This window comes from Rattus rattus, chromosome 11 (assembly GCF_011064425.1).
Source record: "Rattus rattus isolate New Zealand chromosome 11, Rrattus_CSIRO_v1, whole genome shotgun sequence".
In the NCBI taxonomy this organism is placed as follows: Eukaryota; Metazoa; Chordata; class Mammalia; order Rodentia; family Muridae; genus Rattus; species Rattus rattus.
This window is the reverse complement of record NC_046164.1, coordinates 57773760-57798979: the sequence shown is the minus strand read 5'-3', so window position 1 is coordinate 57798979 and position 25220 is coordinate 57773760. Positions and strand designations below refer to the sequence as shown.

The following is a 25220-nucleotide window of genomic DNA, read 5'->3' as shown; positions in this document are numbered from 1 at the left end:
AACATATAATGCAGAGGACCAATGTCAGACTCACGCAGGTTCCCTGATTGTCAATTGAGTCTTTGAGCCTGTGAACCAAGATGAGTTGATCCTGTGGATTTTCTTGTGGTGTCCCTCTTTCTCCCATGGGTGTTCCACAGGATACCCACAAGCTCTGCCTAATGCTTGGCTTACATTAAACACAAAGGAATTGAATAGACCATAGACTCTTCTGAGCCACCTACATAGATACTTCTTCAAGCAAATGATAGGAAGCAATGAGTTTCATGAGGGTCAGCCATCACAGCACAGTGCCTACAGCCCCAGATCACAAATACAAACACAAGTTATTTTGGTGAAAAAGAAATGGGTGTGGCCTGATCAGTGTGAGCAAGCCCCACTCTTAGAACCTTGGCCACTGCCCATGGTCCTGCAGTCCCCGTGGTTCTTTTTGTTCATTCCCAAGGCATCAGAATTGTGACCAACCCAATAACTTCAATGACATAACCAACCACCGAACTCTTTTTTTTTTATTTTTTCTTTTATTAGATATTTTATTGATTTGCATTTCAAATGCTATCCGTTTTTCTGGTTTCCCCTCTAGAAACCTGCTATCACATCCCCTGTCCCCCTGCTTCTAGGAGGGTGCTCCCTCACCAACCCACCCACTCCCTCCCATTGCCCTGCCCTGACCGAAGTCTTTTCAGTTTTCCATTTTGTTTTATCTCCTTGAAGCAACTTTACTTCAGTAATGGTTTTTCTTCTGTGACTATATAATGTATGCAGTTTATCTTCAAAAATGCCTCCAAAACAGAACAGAACGAAGCAAAGAAAATGCAGGAAATGATGATTGATTTTGAATTCCCCTGCACCAATTTATTACACAAAAGCTAATATGTCTAGTGTGGTTGCCTTCTTGTTCAGTGAGACAGAACAGACTTTCAGAGTTCTTGTCTCTCCAACGTGGGTTAGAACACGTTGTTACCTCTGAACTATTCCAACAGCCTCTTAATTGATATTGACCTCCAGGCTTTAGTCTCAATAGACAATATTAACAAAGATACTATATATATATATTTCGCATGGTGCACTCATTTCACATTCTGATGACCAGGTTCAAACTCCTCTTATTTACTCTCATGACGTGTTTGTGAAATATATAAAAGCCAAACCATATGAATGAAGCACAACATGGCCTTAGTTCTGTGTGGCCTATAAGAATATAGAGTTTCACTAAGAGAGTTTATTGAATGTTTTCTGCTCCTTCTGACTAGTTAGGAAGTTCTGACTGTGACAAGAACTTTCTGCTTTGAGTCATTGTTTCTCTATAGAAGCGCTCTGCTCCACCCCAAATATCTCTGGTCCTGAAAACATTCCTGTAACCTTATATTTGTTCCAATGGAGCTCTTCTTTCATCTATAAAACTCTAGCCATTTGAGGGGAGAAAAAGATATGACCACTTTGATATGATATAGTGCTGGATGTTGAATGTTGAAACCAGGGCTTAATGCATCCTAGGCAAACATTCTACCCTGAGCCACATCTTAGAACATCATATGTGTGTGTGTGTGTGTGTGTGTGTGTGTGTGTGTGTGTGTGTGTGTGTGTGTGTGTATATATATATATATATATATATATATATATATATTTCTACCCTCCTTTATCTCTCTCTACCTAGAGGAATTACTGCCTTTTCTGAAATACATTACTTCTTTGAATCTTGGCCATCTATTTCTCTAAAACCCCACTTGAAGCAGAAAAGCACTGTGAATTTGCTTCCTTTAGCCTCTTGGAAGCCTTGTGAAATATATGGATCTCAATTCCAATCAAAGCTAAACACGGTATTTGCTGCTTGCGACGTAGAAGTTCTCAGACTTTTTGAGTCTTATTATTCCATCTATGAGATTGAGGCGCCAGCAATTTGGGCCTTCTCACATTACTATGATGTGTAATGAGATTGTATACAGTCAGCATAGAGCATATACTGTGTGGTCAGTAAATGCGTTTATTATAATCAGTCTTAGTTTCAAACAGCTTGGTTAATTTTCCTAAGAATGCCAGGACTCAAATGTCATTCTAGTTGTCTCCTCCCCATTGTCTGTTACAAAATTTTTCTTTTAATCCGGCTAATGGTTTCTTTTTCTCCATTCAAATAGCAAATGCATATATGTTTATATATATATATATATATATATATATATTGTAGACTGATAAATTTGAGGTTACTGTTACTAAGATTCACAAAGCATTGCCTAAAAGATTGTAAAATACTAAATATCAAATTGTGCAAAATTCCACGTCTTTTAGAACAGATTTTTACCTTTCATCTAGTGCCCCAGTACCAGGTTCCTGATGGTGAGCTTCTGTTCTGAGAGAAGTCACGTGGTTATTGAAATTAATATTCAGGATATGCATTAATATAGTCCAAATTGTGCTATTTCCATGTTTTATATATTATTATTTAAATTATAAAATGTGGTTTAAATAATGGTTGTCATGAATTTTTATATTTAGGAACTTATATGCACTTGAATTTTGAATTTTACGCTTACAGAAAAATACTATACCCATAGTAAGAGACTTTAATCTCTTTTCTTCCTGGGTGATTCTTTTGTTTTTTTTTAAAGAAAAACATGTTTCATGATTACATACCATCTAGCCACTTTGATGTGTTGTAAATTCTTTAAAATTTTAGAGTCTTTTATGTTATAATTGCAATATAAATGACACACTACTTCTAGCTCCTGAAATGCGAAAAATACAACAAAATTTGGGCATTTTCATAATTACTTCATTGAGAAATTGGATGTTCTTTCCTAGACCACACATTATTTTTATTATAAATTTTATGTTCTGTAGTATTTCACAGGTAACTATTTTATATATTCTAATTGTTAGGAAAGAAAGCTATTTACTGATTGAACATTAGTACTTGGATGCTATACAAATGTACATATTGGCTATGCATAGAGATACAATCATCTAAATTTAACACTGAAGTAAAATGTATAAATTATATTAAAATTCAGTATGGTAGCTAAATTTTAAAGGAAGGAAATTGGATATACTTCAAGAAAACTTTAATAATAATACAGCATTTCTAGCTATATTATATATGTTTAATTTTTTTACTTATATGTACTTTAGACTTAATATTTCAAAGATGATATATTATTTCCATTAATTACACTCACCAGCTGTTTACTGTGAAATAAAACCAAATCAGCTTCCTAATTCTATGTGTGAATCACAGAGTGCATTGCTCAGTGTCCGAGTCTACTGTTAAATGGCGTTGTCTGCGACTACAACCTCCAGAGCCAGGAACTATCAAACGGGAAGCCTGGGGTTTCCCGGGAATTAGTGGACCTTTGTCCACCACTGAAAAGGGAATCATCAGAATTGATGCTTAACAAGACGAGGATGAAGAAGATGATTCTCTACAACCACTCTATTTGCATGCAGTCATGTAGTGCTTAAAAATACAAACGCATGCATTAGGAGAGTGGCATAGGAACAGGACAGGAGATTTCACATTGAACAGATGCAAAGGGAAGGACATAAAATGGAAACTAAACAGAAAACACAAAAGCCCATGATAATTCAGGTTGACTGAAGGTCAAAGAAAACTTAAGCACAGAAGCGTTCTTTCTTCAAATCAATATAAACATCTCCCCGTGTGAGAAAGTAGCTCATGTACAACGAGAGCATCAGACAATCTTGCCTACTCTCCCTAATGTTCTTCTTTCTCATTTGAGCTCTTTAAAGACTAAATTTTTTTGCTGAATTATTAATTGAAACTGGATTTCTTAACCAATAACAATTCTGTGTTGCAATCTGAAATCAAATCTGGAGGAAGTCAAGCTCTCCGAAGGTCAAGAGCAGACCCTCTTCTTGCTTACAGAATGAACAAGCACCCAAGGCTTGAAGGGCACCTGAAAGGCATATGAGTGGAGTGAGAGAACCATGGTGCAGGAAAGGAGTCTGGGAACCCTAAAATAAATTATGCTTTTGCACAGTTTTGATGCAGTTTGTTTTGAGCCCTCTAGACTAATGCAGTTCTGCACAAAGGTTTCCTCATGAATAGTCAGAAACCAGGGTTTCTGAAGCCTCTGTTGAATGTAACAAAATTCACAATTGTTGGACAAATTATTCCCTCGTTTGCTTTTGTTTATCTTTTCTTTCTCATAACTCCAGGAAGTGTATTCATCCATGGCAAATATGTGATCTGAGACTTGGCACCATTCATAAAAAGTTTAAGAAAAATATATGCTAGGAATCTAAAGCACTCCTAATGTCTTAACCGTAGGAGATATGTGTATACTGTCAAGAGAAACGTGTAGCCACACATGATAAGAAAAAGGAGTTCAAAGTTTCCAGCAATGGTGCAGATTCTAGCATAAGGAAAGTGATGGGTCTTTCAGTCCTTGTAGAACAGGATTCGCCTGAGTGCTTTCTGGCATGCTCCAGATTCCCCTTGGCGCATTGTATGCATGATTTAAAAGAAGCTGTGTCAGCGCTGATTTATACATTGACAGCTAAGGATAAAAAGATATGGGCAAACACACAGCTCACCCTTTTACAGATTAACCTGGAGACTGCATTAGGCAAATTTGATAGCATTAAAAGATTTTGCCAATTTGTCTGGAAACAATTTCTCTTTTGTAGCATGTCAAGGGTAACACTTCATGCCACTGTACTAATTTAAATGGCTTTGATAAATTGTTCAAGAGGTTAGAGAATGGTAGTGTGGATATATATTTAGCACTTTGAAATAAAAAGGCTATTAACTTAATTGTTAAATGAATTTAATCTTTAAAAATCAAAAGTGCTCAAGAATCTAAGTGTTTTCTTGGAACCACCGCAGCCATATTATATCATGAGGACTTAAACGTCTTCCTGGAAAATGAAATTATACTTTTGCATTACTTCCTAATAAACGGGAAAAGCTTTTAAGTATTATAGTAGTGAGAGTCCTGACTGGTTTTGAGGGAAAGCCGAGATTTATAAATTCAGCAAAAGTGTATCACTCCCAGGATGGGCATGCTTTTATATTGTCCTATATTGTATTATATATGTAGCATCAAGGTAGTACAAGGGAGGCTTGTTTAAAATGAGATGTGGCATTCAGGAAGTATCCCCTACATATGTAATTTCTAAATCAGTAATCTAAAGGGGTCTCTCTGAAAGTCACCAGATGAAATCTCCGTACCCCCATTCAGCAGCCACATCAGAGAACCAGCTGTTTCACAGAATGTTCACACAGTTTTGTAAGAGCCGTCCCCAAAGTGAATTAGGCCTCGTGGTGAGTTCCGGATTTGAAACAAGCACACATACATTTATATGACAATGATAATCTCTTTTTTTTTTTTTCGGGGCTGGGGACCGAACCCAGGACCTTGCGCTTCCTAGGCAAGCGCTCTACCACTGAGCCAAATCCCCAACCCCTGACAATTATAATCTCACACATGTATGTACACATTCCCATATCCATCACAGTGGGCTAACATGTCACTTCTGTCTTAAGTGAAGCATTAAAATATGTTTTCTCTACTGAAACAGTAATGTCTCTAAGCACTGAGGTACCAGTGTCCAAACTGCTTTTTGGAAATAGGAGTTGAGTGTATATAATACTTATTTCTTTATTTCAAGATAGTAAATTAATTTTATAAATTATTGAATGTAGACTCTTTTCTCAGACATGAATACCAGTTTCTCCTTCATCCGTTCCTCTTAGTCCCACACCTCATTCTTCCCTAAATAAAAAGTAATTTTTTTTACCATGAACAGTAAGAGTTTTAATTTCAAACACAATCATCAGGAAAAAAAAGCCCACAAACTTAACCAACTTTGAAACATCAGTTGTATTCCTTCTTCCACTGAACATTTGTGTTCAGTATTGAAAGCACTGATGAAAAATTATTTGTATGAATTCAGTTTGTATATTATTCAATGGCCTTACATAACAGGTAAAATTACATTCACACTCTGCATGCTGTTGCAATAAAATACACTTGATTTTTCTCGTTGTTATTTGGGGCCAAAATTGGCATCAAATTTTCATTTAAGTTTTAATGAATTCATTTCCTAATATTGAATAAGTTATTTTCCTCGAGAATCACATTCTGAAAGTTTCTTAACTCCAAAACTTATAGACGGACACTGCAGGGAGTTTGCGTGTAGTAATAAACGGGCATTTAGAAAGTAGTGATGAGGCACACATGACGACTTCCAGCTTGCAATGCGTGGTCTTGGTTGGGCACAGTGGGGGGTGCACTCCTCGCTTTCAGCTGGGAGTCTGTTGGGAAAACTGCCTTTAGAAGATGAAAACCTGAAAGTAGGCTTACTCCTCTTGCCAAGGATAGTGAAATTAACATGCAGCTGGGCTTCTCTGATAAATGGATTCAGTTAGGTCACTGAGGGGGTGCATGTGACATTAAGTGATTTACAGCCCTTTACCTTAATGAAATTGTTTCAGCAAGATGACGCTGAGAGCTCTTAATGGATAGCTTTTCTTGATGTAATGAAATTGCATTCCTATGGCATTTAATATAAGGTGCAGTTATTATTTACTGGAGCTTTCCAAGAGCTGCTGCTTGCACAGACAGTTCGGAACAAAAAGAGATCTCGGTAGCTGCACAGAGAGGGCAGAATGGCTTGTGACATTCTTAAGCAGAGGAGTGTGTGTGAGGGAGCATTTCAGGAAGTGTGGTCAGGGCATCAGTGCCCCTTCAGAAGTCCTCAGGTCTCCTGCACCCTGCTTCCTTTCCCTTCTGTGACATGGGGTCTTTTAATCCGTTTAACAGGCAGCTGGATTACAACCAGATCAGCTGCATTGAAGATGGGGCATTCCGAGCTCTGCGAGATCTGGAAGTGCTGTGAGTATTGCTTCTTTCTGCCCCTCTCTTCCTGGGAGCCTTGTTTCTAGAGAGTAGCAATGGGATGACTTAGCTACTGTCTAATAGTTCCATGTCAAAATGTTCTCCTAACAGGAAACTACTTAGTATAAAAACTTGTGAATATGCAGAGGAGTGAAGATGTGTGTAGGCAAAACCATGTATATATTTCTGTGTGGATATTTGGATTTAAAAACGATCGAAAGATCTGTGTTTTGTTTTGTTTTGGTTTTGTTTTAATAGAATATCTTCCTAATTGACAGTTCTTTCCGAAGTTCCCGAATTTCTAAAAGGGGCTAGCATTTAAAATGTAAATAAATCAAATATCCAATTTAAAATAAAGATATACATTAAAAAATCACCCCCTTATTTACTAATGCAGTTTGTGGTTAATATTGAAATACATTTTTATTTAATCATGAAATTTCTCATGATGACGTAAATCAACTCATTTTCATTTGTTTATTTTGAAATTGAGTTTTTAAATTGAATGAACCACAAGGAAATCTATTTCAGAGCCCTCACTTCTATTCTCCTTGAGGAAAAGAGATTTCTCGGTGCTTTAGTCTCACCTATAGTCAGAAATCTGGTATCATGCTAACTGTGAAGTGGTTTGGAATCAATTTGTGAAAAGTTGTACAGAAATTATCAAGGCCCACCTCCCATCAAAAATTGGGTGGTCTGGTTAATTAGGGATATTTTGAGCCTTTGAAAAAGTATTATGAAGGTGAACAATCTTTCAATGAAGATAACTTCTTTTAATAATATTTGATGTGTTCATTATTTGTATTGCAAAGTAGGGTAGAGTTTCTACCTACCCCCTGATCGGAGGTACTTTAAAGAGTTGATAAAAATTAATCGCAAGTGTGTCTAATGTTCTGTATATGACAGTCTTCTTTATTGCTATTGAAAACAAACTTCTTTTTCTTTTGGAAAGACGGACAAAATGCTTACACGCTCTATAGTTTTAAGTCACTTTTTAACCTGTGTACAAGCAACTGTGCTGTTATGTATAGGGGCGGGGTTGGGCGAAATGAGAGAGTGTACAGTAAGAGCAAGTGTCAGTGCCACACATAAAAACCTTTGACATATATAGAGAATGTGTATTATTTTAGAATGGCAGTCACCTTGCACGTTGTTATTTTCCTCTTAGTAGAATTTCTAATATTGACATTTGCAGGAAATGTTACTGTGCAACATGTCACATAAAATCTAAAACATTAGGGTGAGACTCCTAATTTCATCTTAAAGAGATACATAATGATTAGAGCCTGTTTGAAGATGAAAATAATTAAACTTTTACAGTACAAGAAAATGTGGTGTCTTTTAAAAATACCCGAATGGTTTACTGTAAAGCGATGTCGTGAATGTAATCTTGTTATGTACATGTTAAAGATATTATATTTAATCCATTCAAACAATTTTTCCAAAATACGGCTGATAAAGGAAAATGGCATAAAACTTTGAGAAGATGGAGGTGCCAAGTAGACCTGTACTAGGCAATCTTCCTGGAAGAGGGTTCCAGAGCTCTGACCCTGTAGGATCTTACCTTCTGACCTCGTGCGAAAAATGGCAGAATAGCAACTTGGCCTTCATCTGGGACTCCAGATTCCCAGAATTTTAATTTGAGTTTTATTTTTATTCCATGAGCATATTTGATTGTCTGACAGTATTGAGGCCAAACAAGAGAATATGTTGTAATCATGCTGATCACTGATAAAAGTCTGCATGAGGATTTTTAGATAGTTAATAAAGTCTGCAGTGCCAGGGGAAAACTCACAGCAGATGCAAGCAGTCAGTTCATTGCCCCATAGTAAGCTCTGTCCCTATGGAATTCTGGTTATAGAATTTAAAACTAGCTACATATTTCCTTACAACGAAGAGAATGTCTCCAAACCATTGAAAACCAAATGTATCCATAAGAACTTCCTTTTTCTTATTTGGATATTGGACACAGAAATGAAATGAAATTGCTAGTTTTACAGATTTTTCTCCTGACTTCAATATAGGCATAATGTAATTAAATAGAAGCATAGTGAGTCATGTCCATTAGGTACCAGACTCTCTGCCAAGTCCTGCTCTTGCTTGGCACTAAGAAACACGAGGAACAAAATCATCATCAAAGCCCTACCGTATACTTCATCATTTCAAAGGTAACCTTTCAAATATTGGCATCAAGACACCTTTTTCTATTAAATATATCTCCATAACAAAGAGCAAACTTTGAAGTTAAAAAAAATAAATTGACTTATACGAAGAACATAATCATAAAACATCTCCCCAAATCAAATTCCATCATGCCTCGTATCCTCAAAGATTTCAGTTATGTTGAGTAGAGTAGGAGGAGATGTCAGTTGAAATCAAGACGCATTTGAAACTGAAACAACTGCAGAGACGAATTAGACAAAAGATACTTAGTGTTGGTAAGGGTGAAAGAGAAGTTTTTTCTTGAAATAGTCTGGGGTCATGTGAAAGTGATACTAGTCTAGTTTAGCTGGGAGGGCAGGAGTGAGCTATGAAAGCAGAAAGTCCTTTGAGTGGGGATTGTCAGAATACTCAGGTTTCTACCCATGCAAACGAGGTACAGAGGCGGTCCAGGTGGATGGCATTTGATCCTTGTGGGGTGTTTGCACTGACCTTTAAGCTGAGAAGTCTGTGGAGATCACACAAGTAGCATAAATGAAATGACTAGACCAAAGATGGAATGGGCCAGAAAAAGAGACCAAAAGATACCACACATTCCCTTTTGTGCTCTGTAAGCATACTTGAGTGTGTTCTTCTTTTTCTTTGAAACACCTATTACTGCCATGGTCAAGCCTATATTATAATATGTTTTACAAAACCTCTAGCTCTTGAAAAAATGGAGACTGACAATGGAGGACAGCGAGTTCTTTAATAACCTAGAAATTGTATTGCTCTGTATATGCTCTGTTGACACACCTAATGTTCAGTTGTTTGTTGCCTTGGTACTATGGAAAATGGCCAAGCAAGCTGACTTTCTTGGGAACCTTGAAATGGAAACTTTTATATCAATCTTCTTCCTATATATAAAAATACTAGTAATTAATTCTTCTATTTTACTTTGTGATTCAACTGTATTTGAAGTAGAGGATGTACATTTGCAATCCCTCTCTATGCAAACTGTCAATGGTTGTGATTGACTCCAGACAGGGTATTTTTCTGGGGATCAGGAATTGACTTCTCAGTAAAGTTGGTCACATCATCTGAAGACCTAAACCACTGACATTTTGAAATGTATTTACAACTAGAATAACTGACTTCATGAACTAAAGTCACGTACAAGAATACAAAATTTATGGGCATCTATAAAGCATTGAATCTTGTCTTGTGTTGTACAAAATTTAGCATTCCTATGCCCAGGCAGCATGAACTACTTGTCAAATGCCACAATATATCCCGAGGTTTGAAGGGATCCTCAAAGGGATTCACATTCAGTTAACTCTTTCCATCTTCAAAATAATAAAAAAATAAATAATTAAATTGACATTACTTATATTAAGGGAAAGAAGGAGCAATCTGAAATGGGCAAAACTATACCTTTTGTACAAAAACTCCTTTGACTAACTATTTTCCTGGATCTTTCTCAAGATATGATGACTAAGATTGTGGCCCCAAAAAAAATACACAAAGTACAGCATGGCGTGCTGCAACTAAAACAGATGACATCAAAGTTTTTATATGATGCCAGAGCAAGCCCTTTGTCCTCAAATAATGAAAAAGCCAAATATAGGTGCATGATTTTACAGCCAAACATCTGGAGTAGCCATTGTCCACCGAAAAGTCTGATTAAGTTGTCCTCTGTAGTAACGACTATGTGTTGCAAGCATGGACCTGAAGTGTCCATCAGTATAAAAATTCCATCAACACTAATTAAACAAAGATGTGTAATGTGCAGTTTTCTCACTGACTCTGCTGTGGTAAGCAGGCTTGCAGGCTGTAGTACCATATAGTTGTACACGTATGACAAGTGTTAAATAAAACTGAATGCATAGTGATGTGCTGAACTATGGAAGTTAGTCAACACCTCTTCTCTAAAATAGCGAATTCTCTATATTATCTCTACCCGGAAGTTAGTTGTTTGCTTAAATGTAGTCATGAGAAGTTTTTATTGTTAATATAAAATGATCACTTACTTCCCGTATCTAACTAAAACTTTTCCAACTTTTTTTTTATTCTACAGCACTCTGAACAATAACAATATTACTAGACTTTCAGTGGCAAGTTTCAACCATATGCCTAAACTTAGGACATTGTAAGTAGTCAAAATGATCACATGATGGATTTCATTAATTACAGATGTTTCCTCAGTACGATGTCTAATGAGTAGAACATAGGACCACTAGTTCATTACCGCATAGGCAAGGAAAGCGCAACTTGAGAAGTCAAAGGATGCGATTTTAGCAAATGCACTGTTACTCTGAAAACTCAAAACCTTCCTCATAAATGATACGCATTGCAGAAAGTTTGAGTAAAATAAAACATTTACTTTGAGCTATTGCAGAGGTCACATTTCATTAAGAAGTGGAAGACTCCTTGATTGGCTGTCAGAAATGATAAATGGGAAATCTTTATGATTTTATTACTGTATTAGAACCAGACCTAATACAGCTAAATTGCGCTCCAGTGTTCTCCGTAATGTAAAGTCAGGGCATCACCCGCTGGTGCTTGCATAATTTAAGCTGTGTCAGCATTTATATTTAAAAATATCTTTCCAGGGTTATGCACAGTCATTAAGATATTTTGGTGAAATAATGTCTGAGCTACAGCTATTTTTCTCTCTCTAGGAAAAAATGATCATTAAATCCTAATATGCAGATATCTAAATTTAGTATTTTAAAACATGTATCTGTGATGAATTAGGTTTCAAAGTCACTGAAACCCAAGAAGTTATTACTGAAAGCAAGGGAATAAAACCTAAGACCTGGGCTTGGTGTGGGAAAATGTAATTTTTTAATCAGTTAAGTCCATTTGATTATTTTTTTCAAACCACTTCTCATTTTAAATTGCACATTTCCAAGGTTGGCATGGGTGTGCTGAGATGACATCCCATCATCTGAGCGATGAGCTAGGAAGTTTGGGTGTTCAGGGCTGACCTCTGCTATGTAGTGAGATCAAAGCGCAGTGGATTGTATGAGATCTCCCTATAAAAATAAATAAAATGCATGAATGAATGGGCAACCAAATAGCTTTGATTGAAAACACTCATCTTATTTCTTAAATAAGTCCACACTGAGCTGTGTGTGATGGCACAGACCTTTAATCCAATGCCCAGGTAGCAGCGGCAGGTACAGTACGAGTTGAAGACCAGCGTCATATCCATAGTGAGTTCCAAGCTAACCAGGGATGCACAGTGAGACCTTGCCCTAAGAAAAAGAGGAATAGGACCTTGAATTATAAGTATTTTAACATCCTGATAATACCAATTTAATAACTAAATTCTACTTCCCTGAGAATGAGATTAATTAACAGCCTTATTTATATAAACCATATTTGATAAAATCAGTTTTTTTATTAACTTTATGTAATGCATGTGAAAAGAAATAATCATGATTTTTAATCCCCAAGACAATAAATCTACCAAAAGTCTGCAGCGATCTGTTATTGCATTTTAGTGTCCTTATCGGCTGGTAGCCATATGTTAGCTTGTCTTCCCAATAAACTTTAAAGTGCTCTGAGTCTTTTCCTCACTCCATAGTTGGTGTGGACCTGTTCATACTGTGCTTAGATGGATATATCTGGAAAAGGCTTACGGAGCAGCAACCAGAGGCTACCACTGTCAGTGTTTCAAGATCTCAGTAAACTGGGGAGTTGCTCACTCAGTTTTCCCAAAATCTAGTATATGACCTTAGAGTATTCCTTATAACTTTGATACAAAACAGCCTGGTTCTTATTCATGACTCAAGGAGAAGAAAGCCATCACTTAACTTTAAATCCCCTCCCCTTTGGTTAGCTCATTTTTCTATGGCATTATTGGTACTTAGAAATTCCATTTTATACTCTGATTATCTTTCTAGTCTGAGGTCTATGTTTTACTATCCATTATCATTATTGGGTTAGAATTGAATACATCAGCTAAAAGGGGCTAAAATGGTTTCCCTGCGTCATAGACGATTCTAAGAATGATGCTTTGATTTATAGCATTAGATGCCCCATTCTTTAGTTTGAGCAAACATAAAAGCCAGTTTAAAGTCATTTACCTAATTTATTGGATACATTTGCATGATACTTTATTAATGGAGACATACTCTCTGCAATTTGGAAAAAATCCATGATCTCGCAAAGATTCTTGCAACCTAAAGGAGACATATTTAATCCCTTCCCTCCCAGGCTCTGATGCCTGAGAATTTTACCCCTTGCTCTTTGGAGCTAGATCCTAAGAGCCAAATTCAGCTTATTCTTTTACGAAGAAAATTAGAGAGGAAAAAAAAAAGACAGAAACGGGCGAGGGAGACAGAGAGGCAGAGAAGGGGAGCTGGAGAGACAGATATAGACTCAGAGACATAGAAGGAGGGGTGGGGCAGTGAAAGAGGGAGGGAGGGAGGGGAGAAATTAGAAGAGATATGTTAAAAACACTGTCTTATGTGGAATTATTGTTCTATCTTATTTAACAAAATAATGCTATGGCAAAGACTTTGTAAGCCATTGCCATAGAAACTAATAATAGTAGGCCTTTGTTAGTATTTGACCTGTAGGCCACAAGTTTGTTATAAATGCTCTCCTCCATGCCTTCATGTCCACAGCTCTGAGCTGCCTCTCATTCTGTTGAGGCTGCAGAATAATTCGCCTTGTGTTGCTTGAGTGCTTGTTTGTTTGTTTGGGGTTTTTGTTGTTTTTTGTTGTTTGTTTTGGTCTTGGTTTTTGGTTTCTGGAGTATTGTTGTTGTTACCCTTTTGAATTAACACAGACAAAATAAAATTTCGTGGTCCTACTGCTGTTGTTTTGCTTAAATCGGTAAAGGATTTGACTCATGTTTGTAAATCAATTTAGTTATCAAAGGGAAAAAAAACTGCATAGCAATTCCCCGAGATGTTTCTGTATTGAGTTGTTTAAAAAAAATAGTTTAATAACAAATTTTGAATTAATTGTCTCCTATTTTCTTGCTTTGAACTCCTTCTTCTCATTTAGTCGACTCCACTCCAACAACCTATACTGCGACTGCCACCTGGCCTGGCTCTCGGACTGGCTTCGCCAAAGGCCACGGGTGGGCTTGTACACTCAGTGTATGGGCCCATCCCACCTGAGGGGCCATAATGTAGCAGAGGTTCAAAAACGAGAATTTGTCTGCAGTGGTAAGATCAGTGAGGTTACAGCATTTTTTTCTTTATTACACTATTGGGTAACAGGTGTGAGGAATTCAAATGTCCAAGGTTCAGATTTCTTTTCCAGTGAGACATCACTGTTCATCCCCATGGACACCCTCTTTTCGCCCTCTACTCAGAACAATAGATTCTACGATATGTGTACCTTGGGCAATTACTGATGCCTTGTACGGAAAACATTTCCATTTAACCCATGGACATATAAGAAATTCCTAGATTGTAGCAATACTTGCAAATTGTTATTTTCACTTTTATCCATGATTATTATATACTTTTTGGCTAATGAAAATGAACAGATAATCCCCAGATATTTCCTCTAAAATTCAGTATAACTCAATTGTAATTATAAAATGTTGGGGTAACTCCTTTTTAGATATATACTTCTAGTGGTTCAATTGTACTTAAATATATAACTACCTTAAGTACCATAATATCTGCCAGCCAAATTTATCAGTAACTTATATTTGCTTGGTTTTGAATGTCTAAATAGTATTAATCTAAATATTTCACATAGCTGTCTCATTTCAAGTCTCTTGAAACAACTATATGAAAAATATCAATTAATCTCTCTATATTGGAGGCTAAAATATGACTAAAATGGTAATCATCAAGTTCAAGATCTCACCAGATATACTCTGTATATGCATACATATGTGTGTATATATACACAAATTTATACACATATATGATTATATATTTATGAATATAGGGTTAGATCTCCTTCAGAACAGTTGTTTAAAATATAATCAAACGTACATTTTTCATGGTGTTGGGGATCAAACCCAGGTCCTCATATGTCTTGGCAAGAGCTCTTCTGCTATATTACATCACCAGGCCTCACACAAAGTTTGAAATAACTATATAATTGGCTTTTCATATTTATGGATTACACACACACACACACACACACACACACACACACACACACACACACACACACACACTCTACCAACCACAGATCAGATCAAAACTTTTGTAAAACAAAGGTTCAGTCCTCAAACCCCACCATCATCTTCTTGTCTTTTGTCTGTAAGTAATGCAATAATATATCAAACATTTGTACATCTTTTATATTCTCTGTTATAAGTAATCAAAAAATTGGCATTTTAGGGTTGATTTGTGTATGTTATGTCCAAATGAAATTCCCTTTTATATAAGGTAACTTATAAACCCCTCATTCTGGTGTCTAAAATGGAGGTCTGTTCTCACTCATGCTTACCAAGGGAGGAATCCTGGGCATCCAAAGCAATTAACATGTTTAAATGACTGAGGAAAATCACTAGCTCACATTCCAACATTTAGAGCTGTCTTTGGGTGTTTATCTGCATTTCCCATGCTTTTAAATCTAGCTTGAATTTTCCTGTAATGCTATCAAATGTTCTCAGTATGTCTGATTGCTAACAGTTCTCTACTAACCAACGTCTTTCTCTTTTTGCTTTTTCCTTGCTGCCTTCTAGATGAGGAAGAAGGCAAGTTAACTCCGTGTGTGTGTGTTTTGTCCCTCCCCACACTTTTATAGATTTAGAATATTGTTGTCATGTGAGAGCTTGTGTGGAGGGGTGGGTTTAGCGGCTAGTCCGTTGTCTCTTCCTGGCATTGTCTCCCATTGGGATGGACCCTTTCCAGAAGATCCCAGAGGGTTTTCGTGATTTTCTCCAGAAACCATGGATAAGCAGGTGACTGTTTGATGCAGCCTGGCTGATGATGGTCTGGTTTTCATTAGAGAGGTCATGAAATCTGATTTCAGATTCTTTTGCTTTCATATACTGAATAGGGAAATTACACAACTGCAGGTGACTGATTATAGCAGAAATATCTATCAGAGTAGGCCCTGAAAAGAGTCATTTGGATGAACAATTACAGAATGATATCCCACAAATTACTATAATAATTTCCAAGAAAGCAGCAATTTTGAGTCTATCCAGACACCAAACTTTTATTATATAGTTTTCCCCTGCATTTGATGGCATAGGATAACTTAATTTGGTCAATGGCTATGTCAACCAAAATGGAAGTCCTCTGTATTTTTTTTAAAACACAAAGTAAATTATACTACAAGCTCCATTAATCTGATTAGAAATAATATAAATTATTCTGAAGTAGCAACTGTTTTTGGAATTAGACTTCAGGCCTTGAATCTGAATTTAGTTTTACTAATATTTTTCAAGTTCTAAAAGTCTTACAATTTGGAGCTGAGAGATGGCTCAGGGTTAGGACCACCTTCCAGAGGTCCTGAGTTCAATTCCCAGTAATCACATGGTGATTACTTTTATCTGTAATGAGATCTGATGCCCTCCTCTGGTGTGTCTGAAGACAGCTACAGTATATAGCTATATATAAAAAAAATAATTATTGTTAAAAAAGAAAAAGTCTTACAATTTTTATGGCAATTGATGAAACAGCAAGAGAAAAATGCATTGAATTTAAACATATAAATACATATATTCCACAAATATTCTGGACGCTTACTTAATGAATAAGTGCAAGGCTTTTGATCTGTGTCTCCTGCTTCCCTAACTGAGTAGTTTGCATGTTTCTCATGTTTCCTGATTGTGAAATTCAAGAGAGAAATCTAACTGCCATTGATTTCTTTCTCTCTCTCTTTTTTTCTCCTTTAGGTCACCAGTCATTCATGGCCCCCTCCTGCAGTGTGCTGCACTGCCCGATTGCTTGTACCTGTAGCAACAACATTGTAGACTGCCGAGGGAAAGGTCTCACTGAGATCCCCACAAATCTGCCTGAGACCATCACAGAAATGTATGTGCCCTGCATTTTCTAATTCTCCTTCCACCTCCTTACTAATCAACCCATGATATTCTCTCAGGAAATGTGAGTTGAGAAAAGACAAACCTGTTGCCTTGGGCACATGATTTTTCTGAAGCATAGGGGACCTTTATTCTGTTCAGTTGAATACTTAGTTGAAATTGTTCCGAGGTATCACAAGTAGAATGAAAAGGAATACATTTTAGGACAGTTGTTTAAAAGGCTGTTTTGGAGACAGTGTATGCATCTGATCCTGACTATAGGTTCTATGGGTTTTCTGATGTTGCTGTCCTACTACAGCAGTGGAGTAGGGAGGAGGCCAGCAGGAGTAAAAGACACTGTTAGCACATGAGCTCCCTTCTCAAACGCCAAGGCTTAAATTGAAGTGTCATGATCCCGCTTTAATGGGTGAAGCACACATGTACAGAATGTGCCAGACTGTAGCAGGTGTCAATTAATTAGCTAGATTATGTGTCCCAGTTACTACCTCTAGCAAAAGCTAAATTCTCTAGGCCGTTGCATTTCTTTATTTCATAGGATTGAACGTTAATGTCCTTGGGAAATCTAAGTCATAGATTCACATAAGTCAAAGAAATTCATGTAAGATGCAATTCAGAACGTCACCATCACAGGAAGTACGAAGGAAGCGTTAAGGAAGCAGTTATCTCTATCTAGACCAGAGTGATACCATTTCATAAGCCAATTCTAGGTAGTAACACCGTTATCAGCTTTAGATTTTTTTGCCTAAGTAGAAATAATTTTCCATAAAAGCAAAAAATAAACCTATTATTTTCAAAAACTGCCTTTATTCAACACATTTGTCTAATTGCTATAATAAAGTGCTTTAGTTTCCTATATGAGGATAATCTATGTTCACAAAGTCTGCCTTCACAACGTTCAGGTATAGAATGGGTTCATAGAGACTTTGAAATATTAGGCTAAGAGACAGGACCTTCTGCAGAACCGTCAGAATCCATTGAGATTTAACAGAAGAAGCAAAACAATTCACAATGCATGCACAGAATAGTATCTTATTCAATTGTTTAGTAGGTGTAATATTATCTTACCCATTTCCATGTATTTGGAGCTTTTTCTAAACTGACTCTTACAAGAATAATGTGATGTGGTTTTGGAAGTGTCAGGTCAGATTTTGTAAGAAGGGACACCAAGAGCAAATGGCAGAGGTAGCAGTGAGTGGGAAGCTTTAGAGAGAGTGGAGTTGGACTTCAGAATAATATTTTCATTTTGAGGCATTAAAAAATAGTGATCTAAGGAATATCCATCTATCAATAAAGCTAGGTATTATTGAAGTCTTTTGAGCTTGATTAGAACATAGTAGATAGTCTGAAGTAGATTATGATAAGAAAGCCATAGAAATTATTTAATCTCTTCTAGAATTTGGTATTAAAATAACAAGAGGAGAGACTTAATGCAGAGACAGTGACATGCAGTCAGTAATCCTTACTCTTTAAAAGGCTGTGTCAGGGTAACATTTTATTGACATATATTCATATATAGTATTGAGTTTCATAAAGACAATTTCTTTTAAATATACATTTTATCATATACTGTGATCATATTCACACTAGTTCAGTTTCCTTCTATGTGTGTATGTGTGTGTGTGTGTGTGTGTGTGTGTGTGTGTTTGTGGTTTTATGGTTTTATGTTTCTATAAGGAATGTTAAGACCCACAAAGGAGAGAAAACATAAAACTGGCAATATTTTTTGTCTATGTCCAGCTTACTGATTTGATGTGTTATTTCCAGTTACATTCATTTTGTAGAAAACTGCATTATGTCTCTCTCATTTAGAGATGAATAAAATTCCATTATGTTTACATGCAGACCACATTTTCTTTGTTCATTCATTTGCTGACAGACACCTTGGCTGATTGCATAACTCAGCTATTAAGACTAGTGCTGGAATAAATAGGACTGAATATACATTTTTACTGACATCAGTTCATGTTTTTTAAACTGAAACCAGTATATTGACCTATTCAGACACAAACTTATATAAATTACATAAAAATACTTTAAATTTCCAGAGATTTGATTCTATTTTCATTAAATACTAGTGATTTAGTATAGTGTGTAATACCTATAAGACGAGGAATCAAATGCCCATTGTTATGAATTGAACACATACAGCTGAAAGTGTTACAGAGGGCAGAAAAGGGAGGCGAACATAAAGTCAGTGTGTAGGTAATGTTGTGTATTTTGATTAACATTTCAGGATGACTGGTCATTTACAGACTCTGAGTTCCTCATCAAATTCCTTCCCTCCTATGATGTCATCGTTTTGGGAATTGGAGAGTGTTGTCAGTTTAGAATAGAGCTATATAACATAGAATAATGCAATCATGGGGTTGGGGATTTAGCTCAGTGGTAGAGTGCTTGCCTAGCAAGTGCAAGGCCCTGGGTTCGGTCCCCAGCTCCGAAAAAAAGAAAAAAGAAAAAGAAAAAAAAAGAATAATGCAATCATTTCATAAATGATAGTTCAAACATGAAATCCAAAGTATAAAAATAACACAAGAGGTAGGCCTGGTGGGGAGGAGGTAAATGGAAAGTGAAATCAGAGTTAATAAAATATGGTGAACATCGAAAACAAAGATGTGCAAATTATATAGGCGTGGTGCTTAGATGACATATCATAGCATAGAGGATGAAAGAAAAGATCACTGGAAAATGGTTCACGAAGACTTCACACTGTGTCTCAATATTATAAAAATCTTATACTTTATTGGAATGTATCGAGACACTGGTGTTTTCAATTGAATCTTACAGTCTTAGGGCTGTATCCAAAATGGGCTTTCAAAGGCAGAGGGTCCCCAAGAATCTATTACATGTGTCTTTGGGGGATGTTAGAAGAACAGAAAATATTGAATAACATAAGAATGGGGCATGGACACAGATGAGTGTCAATAGAAATTCTTTATTAGTAGGGATTTGCATTGGTAAGGATTTACTAGAGAAAGCAGCAAAAATTATGCCTTTTTCGTGAATAAGTTGGAGAGAAACTTATTCATCACCACAAATAAGAAGTAACAATAGCAAAGTAATTTGGGCAAAAACATAATAATTTGGGCAAAAACATAATGCAGATTTTAATAACTTTTAAGGAGTGAGCTAATTTACCAGAGTCAAAGATTTTGAAGTAACTGACCCAACAATATCTATATTGAAAGGTAAATTCATCAATTAACCAATGAGGGGAAGGGAAGAGATGGGAGAACCTGAGGAGAAGGCTAGGAAAGTGAAAGCAAGAAAAGAGCCTGCAGGCAAAACATCTCCTCAGGCAGGTTTTGCTGCCTGTGAGCCAGTCAGGTGAAGTCTAGACACAGTTCAGGATCTTAACCATTCCTACAGAAGGACCCAATTTTGTCAGTCAGGATTACAAAAGACAATTGTCAGTGTTAAGGATGGGAATACTCAGAATTGGAAAGGAACAATGAGTTTTTCTAAGGGGGAACACACACACACACACACACACACACACACACACAGACATAGATACATGTATGTATATGTAATCATTTTTTAAAAAACTGATTTTAAAAACAAGAAATATGCAATATTATTAAATTAGAATAGAACAATAGTTTTGAGAAAAAAATTAAAGTTGAATAAAACATGTGTGTGAAAAAACAAGAATTATATGGTTGTCTCCAGAGAGACTGTGCCAGAACCTGACAAATACAGATGTGGACGCTGGCGGCCAACCATTTCACTGAGCATGGTGACACCAATAGAGAAGTTAGAGAAAGGGCTGAAGATGCTGAATGGGTTTGCAACCCCATAAGAAAAACACACTATCAACCAACCAGAGTTCCCGGGGACTAAACCAAAGAGTACCCATGGAGGGACCCATGGCTCCAACTTCATATGTAGCAGAGGATGGCCTTATCTGGGGTATCAATGGGAGGGGAGGCCTATGGTCCTGTGAAGGCTTGATGCCCAAGTGTAGGAGACTGCCAAGGCGGTGAGGTGGGGGTGAGTGACTAGATGGGAGAATACCCTCATAGAGATAGGGGAAGGCAGGATGGCATATGGGGATTGCAGAAGGGAAACCAGTAAAGAGGATAACATTTGAAATGTAAATAAATAAAATAGGGCTGGAGAGATGGCTCAGCTGTTAAGAGCACTGACTGCTCTTCCAGAGGTCATGAGTTCAATTCCCAGCAACCACATGGTGGCTCACAACCATCTGTAATGGGATCTGATGCTCTCTTCTGGTGTATCTGAAGAGAGCTACAGTGTATTCACATACATAAAATGAATAAACTGTAAAATAAATACATAAATTAATTAACAAAATATCCAATAAAAAAGAAGGAATATGGCATATGGGAAGAATGCAGTCATATCTACTCATAGCAAAGAGGGACAAACAGCTGCCTTAGAGGAGGAAGCAAAAATATATCAAAAGTAATACAGTGTGTGAGACACTTTAAGTGGTTTATTCTAGGTAATCCTTTTTATTTTTCATTTTAGCACTATGTTGCTCCCTTGCATGCTCTATAGATTTCACATAATGGTGGAGTTTAGTAGCATGGAAGTTATACTAAATAATACATCCCATTGGGTTTGCCTATACTGAAGAGATGGTTTGTCATATCATGGTACAATAAGTTAAATTTATAAGTAGGAATAAAGGCGTTTGTCAGGGTCTAGGCAAATTTTATTTCTCTGATTATTGCATTGTTATTCAGTGGGAACAGAACGCTTTCAGAGGTGCAAGGTAATAGCTTAGTGACTCATTTTTATCTTTTGAAAATAAAAAATATCTTTAAGTGATAAAATATAGAAGTAGTACCAAATAAAACATTGTTTTTTAATTTTTAGAGATTACTGAAAAATTTAAAAACCCTCATTGGTCAAATATCTTAAATCCATGTTTATTATGAGTTATCTGTGCAATATCTTTATTTCAGGTAGAGATATTTCAATAATGTAATACATGTTTATTATAATAGGCTCATAACTGTAATAAACAGGGAGTATCTATGCTCTCTGTAAAAACGACAAACCTCCCTGTGATCTAGGTTACAAAGTATTCTCTTTGTTCTGCATTTTTTTTTGCAAATAAAAATTCATGCTTTGATGTTTTACACAACATTTATTTGTGGAGATATGAAAGAAGAGACTTGTAGTAAGTCAAAGTAACATCATTTGGAGAAGAAAAAGTAGGAATAGATTAACATCTATTTGAACTTTTCCATGCAGAATGCTTGCACACACAATGTATAATTTGATTTTTTCATTGACTTATGATGTTTTTATTAAATTAAATAAAAGAGGAACAATACTTTAGGGTCATGTACAGATAAGCCTCTGGGCATGGCAGGGGTGGGGGGCACTCTTTTCAGGAAACCTGATAACACAATGATTTTATCATGGCATATGATCTGTGTTTCCATTTATGGGCTGGGGATAAGTTTTAACTATGCCTACTGATCACATTTTAATTCCTAAGTTTATTTCATTTTGCTTTATCTTATTAGATAGTTGGAACTTTTGAGTTTGAAACATGTTTTAATCACATTCGCCTTCCTACCCACAACTTTTCTCAGATTCATCCACTACTTTCCACCCACCAACTTTGCGTGTCTATTTTTTAAAACCCTCAAGATCAATCTGCACTATGCAAATGTTCTGGGATATACATTGTTCTACTGGATCATGATGCTACAGTCTTAGAGAAAACAGTCTTTCCCTCTCTCAGCAGCTAAGAGCTTCCAGTCACTATGGCATTAAGAGTTCCATTAGCAAATAGAACCTCATGAAACTAAAATATTTTTATTCTGTAGAGACCATCGTCCCTCAAGTAAAGAGGAAGAATGGGAAAAATCTTTACCATCTATATGTGTTTCTAGTTTTGAACATCTTTCTCTGAGTATGAGTTATACGAAGACAAGAACAAGTTCTATTTAGACCACCAAAGAGTAGCCTGTAACAAATCTAATACAATGCACAGCAAGGCACTTGATAAATAGTTGATATATAGCTAAAGGAAGTGAATCTGTACACAATTCAGAAATCAATGAAGTACTTATTACTGATTTATCAATGAGAGAATTTTTTTATTCTTACCAAGACTAATAAATAGAACTCTAAGGTGGAGTCAGCCCTTCTTTCTTGGACATTTCTTTTGGGCATAAAATCCATAAAAGCTTAGATAAATAAATTTAATTTAATAAAGAGTTTAATAACACAAGCTAACACAAGCTGAAAGAATTCACCAGTGAAATTTCCCTTTTTTAACATACACTGCTTTGAAGTCCTCTCTGTTATAGCTCCCTTTCTTGCATTCTCTGATGACAAACGCAACAGGTTGTAATTACTCTACTTGAGAGATGGGTGAATTTACCACCTTAAAGATGATGCATGGACACCTTTCTTTGAAGTCATATTTCTTCTCTAATGCGGGGCATAGGCATTTAATCCCTTACACTGTCAATTTAATTTTGGGAGACTTATTTTTTAAAAAAAGCTGAAAAAAATGAGAAAAGTAAGGAATCTTACCAGAAAAATTTAACCGTGAAACAGCTCATATAGATTTAATTTTAAACTTACTTAAATGTAAAGCTCACTGTTACTTCTTACAAAGCTCTGGAAGAGAGATAGGCACACTTCGGCTTGTTAAGATAGTGTCACAAAGGAAGGCACTCAGGAAGAGGAAGTGGCAAATACTGAGAAAAAAATAACAGATGTAGTAGAAATTTCCAGATAAAGAGCTCATAAGAAGCAGGGACAGGAGTTTTCAGGTATGGGAATGTGTAGAAATGAAACCTCTTTCATGTTGGTTTGGGTCCATAACCTCTGCTAATGTCATCTTTTCTGTTCAATTTTGTTTGCTTTGTACCATATTTTGTTTTAGAGAATTCTCACTCTCTCGTTCAGGATGTCCTCAAACATTTACTCCTCTTGCCTCAGACTTCTGAGTAACTGGGATTTAATATATTTATTAAAGTAAATGTTATTTTATTATGTAATATATATATATTATTTTATAATTTTAAAATATATTTAAAATAAATTCTTGTCTCATACAATACATCTGAACCATAGTTTCCTCTCCTTCCACTTCTCGTAATTCCCCAGAAGCTTGCCACTGCCCCAGATCCAGTAGCCATCCATTTTCTTTTCAGACAAAAATGAAGGACAAACAGGACAAAACAAGATAGAATAAGGTGAGGCAAAAGCCCACCTATTGAGAGTGAACAAGGCAGCCCAATAGGAGGAAAAGTCTCAGGGTCAGGCAAAAGAATCAGAGATCCACCTACTACCGCTGTTAGTAGGCCCACAACAATAGCTAACAACCATAGCATATACACAGAGGACCCATGCAGGCCCTCTGCTTGGCGCTTCATTCTCTGTGAGCCTATGTGACTCCTGCTTAGTTGGTTCAGTGGGCCATGGTCTCCTTTTGTCCTTTATCCCCTCTGATTCTTGCAGTCTTTCATCCCTATCTTCTGGGTGGGGTTCCCGATCTCGGGAGGAACCCAGTAGAGACCTTCAACTTAGACTCTCTCCGTATAATGTCCATAGGTGGGTCTTTGCATCTGCTGCTGGATGAAGGCTCCCTGATGAAAACTGGACAAAGCAGCAATCTATAGTTATAGAAGAATAGCATTAGGAGTCATTTCATTGATGTTTGTCAGTCTGTTTTGACAGTCATGTTTGGTTCTACTCTAAGTCTCTAGGGTATCCAGATCTCTGGTTTCTGGTTATCTAAACAGTGTCTGCGATGGGCTCACTGTTGTTAAGTGGGCCTCAAGTTAAAGAGTTGGCCATATCCACCAGTTCTATGCCACCATTAACCAACACATCGTGCAGGCAGGAGAGATTGTCGAAGTTTTGTGGCTGGGTTAGTATCTCAGTTTCTCTTTCCATAGACTTCAGAGCATCTCTTCATGCCAAGACCAGAAGGTAGGGTGAAGGCTCCTGCCTGGCATCAGTTCTACTTTTCTGTGTTCAAGGACTGAGTAGACTCTGTCCTCAGTAATATGGCCCCACCATCAATTTTCAAAGAGTGACTTTGTCTCTTAGCATCAGTAGGGTTTGTTTAGGGATCTCCAGGGGAGTTCATCAGCCAACAACTCAGGCAAATGTAATGCCATTCCCACCTCTGGAAGCCATGTCTGGCTACAAAAGATAGTTACTTCAGGCTCTCTGATCTCCATTACTAGGAGTCCTCACTCGGATCATGTTCACAGATGCCAGAAAGTTTCTACTGAACTAAG

General features: G+C 36.7%; 1 protein-coding gene across 4 annotated transcripts in view; it reads left to right on the top strand.

Moving 5' to 3' along the window:
- Positions 1–25220, top strand: part of Slit2 (slit guidance ligand 2) — a 327841-nt gene that overhangs the window by 194763 nt on the left and 107858 nt on the right. For all 4 annotated transcript variants that reach the window (XM_032916904.1, XM_032916902.1, XM_032916903.1 and 1 more), the window contains exons 6-10: positions 6783–6854; positions 11074–11145; positions 14019–14182; positions 15670–15681; positions 16831–16969. In XM_032916904.1, the coding sequence (XP_032772795.1) occupies positions 6783–6854; positions 11074–11145; positions 14019–14182; positions 15670–15681; positions 16831–16969 (459 nt within the window). The remainder of the gene's footprint in view (positions 1–6782; positions 6855–11073; positions 11146–14018; positions 14183–15669; positions 15682–16830; positions 16970–25220) is intronic.